At 40.1% G+C, this 9,333-nt stretch overlaps 1 protein-coding gene across 1 annotated transcript; it reads right to left on the bottom strand.

The window, feature by feature from the left end:
- Positions 1-188: 188 nt before the first annotated feature.
- gfi1aa (growth factor independent 1A transcription repressor a) lies at positions 189-8,357 on the bottom strand. Its single transcript, XM_046876753.1, has 7 exons — positions 8,237-8,357; positions 3,878-4,011; positions 2,963-3,157; positions 2,031-2,425; positions 1,801-1,938; positions 1,341-1,506; positions 189-874 (listed from the first exon to the last, which is right to left on the bottom strand). The coding sequence occupies exons 2-7, from the start codon at positions 3,987-3,989 to the stop codon at positions 696-698; spliced, it is 1,185 nt and encodes a 394-aa protein (XP_046732709.1). The 5' UTR covers positions 3,990-4,011; positions 8,237-8,357; the 3' UTR covers positions 189-695.
- Positions 8,358-9,333: the final 976 nt, after the last annotated feature.

The following is a 9,333-nucleotide window of genomic DNA, read 5'->3' as shown; positions in this document are numbered from 1 at the left end:
ATAAGAGCCAATCAGGTCCGTGTTTGCAGATGAACCCGAAAGTTGACAAGAACACCGGTTGTGCTGGGAAAAGGGGCGGAGCTTGAAATGTTCTTCAAATAAATGTTTTTTTTTCCATCTTCCAAATCTATTTCGAGCCACTAAATAATAGGCAGAAGGTAAATTCTGGAAGGAAAATTCTGTGACAATTTTTCATTTGAAACTTTAATTTTAATCAAACAACGAGACATGAACAACAACCAAAAAAAGCCGATCGTGAGCGATCAGGAAACGAGTAAATCTGTTCGGCGTGATTATTAACCCGTTGCTCTCACAGCTCTCGGATAAATGTGTCGCGTGTGAAAGTTTGCTTTATAAGCAGCTGTGAGATGTTCGAGGTTCCTCTGACCTGCTTATAAACACGTAAAGCCCAGTGTTCCACCAACACCACACTTTATTCTGTCCCGCTTCAACAGAACAACCTACACGAACGGTGTGAACAGAAAACAACAGGAACCCGGGAAGGAACTTTTATTTATCCAAAAAAAAAAAAAAAGTGTGGCTTCACCTAAACGTCTAAACACAAGAATTTTATAAATAAAGTTTTAATAAACACATAAAAGTTAATAAACAAAGCTTTTCTTTAGTATTAACAGTCTAAATGTGCTCTTTAGTGTTTTCAGTACAAAGAACATGGAATGAAACGGAAGCGTGGTTTATTTCAGGCCGTGCTGCGTTTCTCTGTGTCTCCTCAGGTCCACTTTGCGCTGGAAACCTTTTCCGCACGAGTCGCAGCCGAACGGTTTGAAGCCGGTGTGTTTGCGGCTGTGCGTGATGAGGTTCGAGCTCTGGCTAAACGCTTTCCCGCACACCTGACACTTGTGCGGCTTTTCACCTGAAAAACATAAACGGTACATGAGTTAAACGCTAATGCGCTAATCAAGAAAATTGAGCATGCTATGGGATAAAACACAGCGGGTCGTTTAGGAAGTTTTTTCCCTTTTTTCCATTATTAGTGTTTTATTTATTTTACACCTCGGTGTATTAGCTTTAATTGGCTAATATAGCTGTCAATTGCTAGGTTGCTAGCACAAAGTTGTGGATGCGGCAACATTAAATTTTCCCTTCGCTTGAACTAGGAGACTCAAAACCTGTTTCCAGCATGAAGATGCCCCCTGAAGATCTGCTTTACATGGGTTGAAAGTGTGTAAAAGATCTCCTGCTACAGAGCTCCAACCCTACTGAACACCTCTGGAATGAATGTGAACGTTGACTAGGCCTCCTCCTCAAACTTTTGACCTTATTATTTAATCTCAGCTTGTATGAGAGTCTTATAAAACTGTAGTGTAACATGAGTTTACCCGTGTGGATGAAGGTGTGTTTCTTCATGTCGGATTTCTGGTGGAATCTCTTGCCGCAGTACTGGCAGGGGTACGGCCGCGTGTCCGAATGGATCAGCAGGTGTGTGGACAGAGTGGACGATCTCTTGAAGCTTTTCCCGCAGATCTTACAGCTGAAAATCCTCTCCTGTTAGCAAAAACAGTGTATGACATATTACTCCATGTGTTCAGCTGAATTTTAGGCCATTTAGCATTCAGACCTGAACTTCCAGCCAATCACAATCCACTATTCACAACTGAATTTCCAGCCAATCACAATCCACTATTCACAACTGAATTTCCAGCCAATCACAATCCACTATTCACAACTAAAATTCCAGCCAATCACAATCCACTATTCACAACTAAAATTCCAGCCAATCACAATCCACTATTCCCACTGACCAGAGGGAAATGATTCTATAATGTATATATTTCATACTTGCGAGTGGACGACTTTGTGCTGTTCAAGACTGACGGCGTGACCGAACGTCTTCCCGCACAGCTCACACGCGAAAGGCCTCGTGCCGCTGTGCGAGCGCCGGGCGTGGACCTCTAACCCGTGAGGCGTAGAAAACACCTGGATCAGATTGAAACAAAAATCTGATTTGCTGCTAAACCAAAATAATAAATAAACATTCGACACGATTGTCTTCGGAAAAAGATTCGTACCTTAGTGCATTTGACACACTTGTAAGAGCCGCTGACCTGCAGCCGCGTGCACAAGACGTCAGAACGAGGTTTGATCTCTCCGTCCACGGGTCTCACGGCCTTGAAATCGGTGTAGTATCCTCGTGTACGGCTTTTCAACAGATCTGAAGCCAGTGAGCTGTACTCCTCCTGAGTAAACCCTCGGAACATGGAGCGGTTGGAGAAGAAGGCCTCGGCGATCCTCTCTGTGGAGCCGTAAACTTCGATGGGCGGAGTCTCGCCTGCCACATGACTCCGCTGGAACGGTCTAACGAGGCGCCTGAGCTCGGAATGGGTGTGAGTCCAGGGGCAGGGGCGGAAAGTCAGGTCGAAGGGTTGGATATCGTCTGGGGACGGCAGCGCAAATTCGTCCACATCTGTTCAGACCACAAATTATTATTATTATTATTATTATTATTATATACATACTGTATAAATGCTTTTGCCGTTTTTATGTTAACGCTATTGACGTTTTGATCATTTAAAGTCTCCAGTTTCAGTAATCAGTCAGAGGTAAAGCCATAACATCATCACATCATTACACGCTGCATATTTTTTAAGAAATCAAATTGAGGCTGGTGAAGGAACAACCATTTATAGCTGCTATAACATATTAAATATACATAAAATGCGAGTATAAAAGGATACGAAGTATAACATGCTCTTTAATAAGTCACAAATGAATAGAAAAGTAGCTAAAATATAAGAGAAATAAAACCCCTACAGTGTAACAGTAACTCCACACGAAGCCCAGGGTTGCCAGGTTGAACCGAAATCAGATAAACGTGATCTATTTGTGATCTCTATGAGCTTGTAGATTAGAAAAGAACTAAATAATAAGTTTGTACGTGTTAGCAAGAATTAGATAAAGGTGTATTGCGGATCTCGCGGTGTAGGACACAAGGTTTGGGTACCTGGAGAAGAAGACGGGGACGCTGGTCTCCATACGGGGTCCTCGAATCCCGTCGGCGGATCGCACACACTTCCCTCGCAGCTGAGCGCCGAGTGCTGAGCTTTATGTTCGGCCGTACACACAGCGCTGCCTTCAGGCGAGCATCGACCTACACGTTTACTCACGTCCTCGCAGCAGTCCGGCTCGGCCTGGATCTCTGCGCAATAACCGTGAGAAGAAACGAGGTTTTTGACATTCTTGCTTTTAAATCTACTAACTTAGTTCATCTGTAAATTAGATAATGTTGTAAATTTGCTTATGTTAGCTAGCTAGCTATTATTAAGCTTGCTAACTAGCAAGTTTACTTGTTAAATTAGTCAGCGAGCTAGGATTTGTAAAGTCGCTGGCTAGTTTTATTTGTTGCTATGTGATTTAGCATTCTTCCAATCAGGGTTTGAAAACATTAGCTAGCCAGCAAGTGGAATGCCAAATGTTTTTTTCCCATTAGGGATTTAGCATAAATTTTTGGTTAGCTAATTAGCTAGCTAGGGGCTTACAATATAAACCATAAAAATCTGAAACTTTCACTCTTAAATACTAGAGAAAGTTTTTACTTTCGGGTACTTTTTCCACATTCCCATTCTAAAGTATGGGTTCCTAACTGTGGTACCGCATGTAGGGTCTGGGAACAATTTGTGAAAAATGTAATACCCCAAAAATACCCCTGTTGACCCAAATGTATCTAATCACCTAGTGCTATATGTGCTGGGGCAAAGCTTTGTTTCTGAAGCATAGCTACCAGTCTAACATTTTTACACCCACACAACTAAAACTTTAAAATCGTCTCACGTTGTTTGAGTCTCAAACAGACTGGCTGATGGGATATCTAATGGTGTGGTACAACTTTACGTGTCATGACTAATTGTAAAGAGCATACCTGTGTAGGTGTGCATCAGCAGAGCGTCGAGACGGATGTAGTCGTCCTCCAGGCTGCGAGGTTGGTGGTAACTGTGAGCACGCTTGCTCTTCACTAAAAAGGACCTCGGCATCTTTGCTGTCAGGGTCGAGGGTCTGAGTAGATTAGAAAAAACAAAAAATTTTTAAAAAAGAGTTACAAATATAGCAGCAAACAGCGATGGCTTGGGTCCAAGCACTTTTCCAGTCAAAACCATAACATCTCAGCTGAAACGTCAACATCATAACCTGAAACCTTTATCCGAGTGTCTGAGTTTCAGGTGAAATTTTATCACCTGCACATCAATGATGCAGACAAACACCGGCGGCATGACACACAACAGACTGTTAACGAGGACGCAGGTACTCCGTTACACTCTGGGTATAATACTCTCATTTATAATTAATACGTCATTGAAGGCTAGTGCTCATAATGAAAAGCTTCACGAGATGTACGCAAGCCTGATACAAACCTGACATAAACCGGACACGAACCTACATAAACCTGACCCAAACCTGACATAAACCGGACACGAACCTACATAAACCTGACCCAAACCTGACATAAACCGGACACGAACCTACATAAACCTGACATAAATCTGACCCAAACCTGACATAAACCGGACACGAACCTACATAAACCTGACATAAACCTGACCCAAACCTGACATAAACCGGACACGAACCTACATAAACCTGACCCAAACCTGACATAAACCGGACACGAACCTACATAAACCTGACATAAACCTGACCCAAACCTGACATAAACCGGACACGAACCTACATAAACCTGACCCAAACCTGACATAAACCGGACATAAACTGGACACAAACCTACATAAACCTGACCCAAACCTGACATAAACCGGACACAGACCTACATAAACCTGACATAATCCTTACCCAAACCTGACATAAACCTGACCCAAACCTGACATAAACCGGACACAAACCTACATAAACCTGACCCAAACCTGACATAAACCGGACATGAACCGGACACAAACCTATATAAACCTGACATAATCCTTACCCAAACCTGACATAAACCGGACACAAACCTACATAAACCTGACCCAAACCTGACAGAAACTGGACACAAACCTACATAAACCGGACACAAATCTACATAAACCTACATAAATCTGACATAAACCAAACACAAACCTACATAAACCTGAAATACACCTGAATAATCCAAACACAAGCCTGACATAAACCTGACATACACTTGACACAAACTTGACATAAACCAGACATAAACCAAACACAAACCTGAAATAAACCTGCCATAAATCTGACACAACCCTAACATAAGCCTATATAAACCTGACATAAACCAAACACAAGCCTGAGATAAACCATCAGAGATAAAGACACATCATTCACCTTTAATTTTCAAATTCTGTAAAGCTGCTTTGAGACAATGTCAATTGTAAAGAGCGCTATAGAAAAAAACTTGACTTGACATAAACCTGACATACACCTGACATAAACCTGCATTGATCTGACATAAACCAAACGCAAACCTGACATTGTCATTGGTATTTAGTAAAAATAATGTCAACTTGAATATAAATACAATTTCAAATAAAAATAAAAATAGATATTAATAGTTAGAGTTTTGTGTACATGTATATACTTTTATTTATTTTATTTATTTATTGTATTTGACACTAAAAGCAGCAGAAGGTCTCAGAACAGATTTTTGCTTCGTCACATCATGGCTTGGTCATGTATTATTCACAGACATATCTAACCCTCTACACACACACACACAAACACACACACCTGCACACACACTCACGCACACAGATATGTCTATCATTTTTTTTAATATCACATCCAAAATAAAGAAACAGCTGCTTTATTGGAGCTGTGTTTCAGCAAATTGGCCTCCATAAAATCATCGCTCCTGTTTCCCCGAGCTCAAGGTCTGACGCCGAGATAGAGTGGATTTCAGTAAATGTGAGAAAAACTTTTAGTGTAGCAGCTGGAATGGGGGGACGTGTACCTACACACACACACACACACACACACAAAGCCAGCACAGTATCACACATTTCATGTAAAAATCTTGGAATAATTTTTTCAGATCACGTGATGAGATCACATGCTTCGAAAACTGTACCTTTTTAATATTAAACACTAAAAGACTGAACACTACATTAATAAAATGTACATTAACTGACATAAAGCTGCAAAAACATGTCATTAACATACACAGGATTTAAACCTACATAAAACCACTACGAGCTGCATAAACCCGTCATAAACGTACGCAAATCGCATTCAAACGTACTGAAATAACCCGTTAACCTACGTTCATCCGATTCAAACCTACATAAAACGAACATTGGCGTACATTAATCAAATTCAAATGTACATAAGCCTACATAAAACTGACATAAGATTACATAAACCGTATTCAAACATTGGAAATTTGCATAAGCCTACATAGAACTGACATAAACCTACATAAAACTTACATATACATTTATTACATAAATCATATTCAAACATATATAAAACTGACATAAGCCTACATAAAACTGACATAAGCCTACATAAAACTGACATAAGCCTACATAAATTGACATAAGCCATTATAAAACTGACATAAGCTTGCAAAAATCGTAGTCAAACACATTGATTCAAATCAACATGAATCTTGCATAAGCCTACATAAATCGTATTTAAACGTTCATAAAATTGACATAAGCCTACATAAATCGGACATAAACCATAAATCAACATAAATCTGATTAAAATCTACAAAAAACTGAGATAAATCTTACATAAAGTGACATAAACCAACATAAATCAGACATAAACCTATATGTCAAATAAAACCCCAATAGAAACCTACATAAACCTGACATAAACAGGAACACCTGAACGCTCGCTCGTGCCGATGTGAAGATGCTGGATTATGGTGATGTCGGATCGCGACCCTGAACACAAATTGCTCTGAAATAAACGAAAAACTTCCACTGAGCATCGGTGATGAGTTCAGAACTGAACGAAAATAAAGGTTCTTAAACGGTTCTTCCTACCTTCTATGGTTCTGTGAAGAACCTTAAACATCTGAGGAACCTTCGAATTTTTGGAAAAAACATTCGTGGACTAAAGGAATGTTCTTTACACTCAATAATCGGATCATATACACTATAGCGACAAAAGTATTGGGACACCTGACTTTTTTCCAGCCAAATGTGGTTCTTCATCAAACTGTTACCACAAAGTTGGAGGCACACAATTGTATCGGACGTCTTTGGATGCTGAAATTTTTCCTTTGCATCACCAAGTGGGCGACCCAAACCTGTTCCAGCATGACCGTGCACAAAGCCAGCTCCATGAAGATATGCTTTACATGGGTGTGAAGTGTGTGGAAGTTCTTGAGTTTCTGCTTGAGATCTTTTAAACCCTAGTGAACACTTTTGGGATGCTGACTGCACTCCTGGCCTCCTCACCTTCTCACCTATATCAAAACCCGACTTTACTAAGTGACTAAATGAATCTCCACAAATCTCCACAATATCTAGTGGAACTTCTGCCCAGAAGACTGGAGCTTATTATAAGAGCTTTAAGAGTACGGTTCTGGTACGTCATCGCTGCGAGAACTTTCTTTATTTCTAAGACAGGTTTGACTACAGTTTATAAACCTGCTGCATTGAAAAGCATCTCGAAACATCTCGAGCTTTGAGGTGGACCACGTCTGTTTGTCTAAAACAGGAATCTGAGGCTTGAGTGGACGCAGAGTGACAAACTGGACATACAGATGAAGAGTTTTCTTTCTGTTTCTACATCCAAACATCTGCTACATGCACTGAGGCACAGGACAGCCACTTCCTGGATTCTTCTTCATGATACAGATATACACAGTTATTTTAATGATCAAATCCATACACCGAAAAAACTCACTGGTACCTGCAACTTAGGGTGATAATGCAAAAAAAAAACAACATCTGGACTCCTGAGGACATCATTAGATTGCCTTATAACGACTTTATTAAGTGCAGAAAGAGTTCTTCAGCTGTTTGCTGTTCAGAAATAACTTGTTACCTGATCCTAATATCCAAACCGATATCCAAAAGCCCTTTTTTACATCATGCATCCTGCATCAAGGCAAATCCACGCTGATTAAAACCTAGATTGGTGCGCATGCACGCGCGAGCGCGCAGAGAGTTTGATCCGATCTGCATTATAGCGTTGATAAGTAGCTTTATGAACTTTATGTTATCGTATGCATATAAGTGTGTAGAAATGTTGTAACCCTCTAAAATTGTGTGTGTGTGTGTGTGTGTGTGTGTGTGTGTGCGTGCGTGCGTCCCACCTGTTGCCTCTGCGCGCGCGATGTCCCGTTCTAAAAGTGTTGCTGCTGCTGCTGCTGCGCGCGATTTAAATACCGCTGCTGAACTTCCTGAAGGAGGAGGAGGAGGAGGCCCAGAACTGCAGATCTGCAGGTACACACACACACACACACACACACACACAAACACAGTCATGCATGGACCAGTGGGTGAGGATCAGGATGCTATAAACTGCACGCGCTGTCCCGTTATAGATGCATGTGATTATAATGGAAACGCCTCGTCCTGAATCACATCAAGATTTTTTTTAAGGTTCTGCACAGGAAGATTTTCATATTTGGATTGCTCGTAAGATTCCATAATTGCAGTTGTTCCAACACACACACACACACACACACACACACACACACACAAAGAAAGAGAGAAAGAAAGAGAGTGAATGATGTTTTTTGGTTTTTTTGGAGAGAGCAAGAATCATTTAGATGTACCATAAAGGTTCCTTTTAAGGTTCTTGGTTTGTGTGAAGAGAGAGTTCTGTATAAATGAAGGTGTATAAGATCTAACACCCTGTAGGAACTCTTAATGGTTTTTCATGGAACACTAAAATTATGTGGTTTATTTTTCCTTTTCTTTTCTTTCTTTTTTTTTTTTAATAAAACCTTTGTCTTTTAATTAAACAATCTAATTAATTAATTGATATTACAGGCTTCCATGCACAGGGTGGAACCCTGTATCAATTAATTCATTCGATTTATTTTTAAAAGTAAAATTATGGATTTTACTTTTAAAAGTAAAAGTACAGAAATCTAGAATCTTGTTTTCTATTTTTTTTTTTTATATTTATGGGTTCCATTAACCTCGCTAAATGCTTCCTGACTTCTGGTTCTTCCCTTTCGGAAAAAAGAACAATAAAAGGTTCCATATATAGTACCGTTTTGAGCACTCTATGGGAACCGTGAATAGTTCTCTATGGAGTGATCCACACAGAACACCAAAGCTAGAGTTCTCCATATTTTCCTTTTGAAGTGTACAAAAACGTTTATATAATGCTGTCGTGGGTGAGGTAGATCTTTGGATTAGCCAATAAAAGTTTCTATTCTGTTTTTGAAAAGCTGGAACA

Source organism: Silurus meridionalis, chromosome 20, assembly GCF_014805685.1.
Source record: "Silurus meridionalis isolate SWU-2019-XX chromosome 20, ASM1480568v1, whole genome shotgun sequence".
In the NCBI taxonomy this organism is placed as follows: Eukaryota; Metazoa; Chordata; class Actinopteri; order Siluriformes; family Siluridae; genus Silurus; species Silurus meridionalis.
The sequence above is the reverse complement of the archived record's forward strand: the minus strand, read 5'-3'. Positions and strand labels throughout refer to the sequence as shown.

Excerpts from the sequence above, each read along its gene's own strand:
- gfi1aa (XM_046876753.1), bottom strand. The coding sequence starts at position 3,989 with ATGCCGAGGTCCTTTTTAGTGAAGAGCAAGCGTGCTCACAGTTACCAC. Across the intron at positions 2,426-2,962 it reads GTCCCCGTCTTCTTCTCCAG|ATGTGGACGAATTTGCGCTG; the intron begins GTACCCAAACCT and ends TGGTCTGAACAG. Across the intron at positions 875-1,340 it reads ACACACCTTCATCCACACGG|GTGAAAAGCCGCACAAGTGT; the intron begins GTAAACTCATGT and ends TATGTTTTTCAG.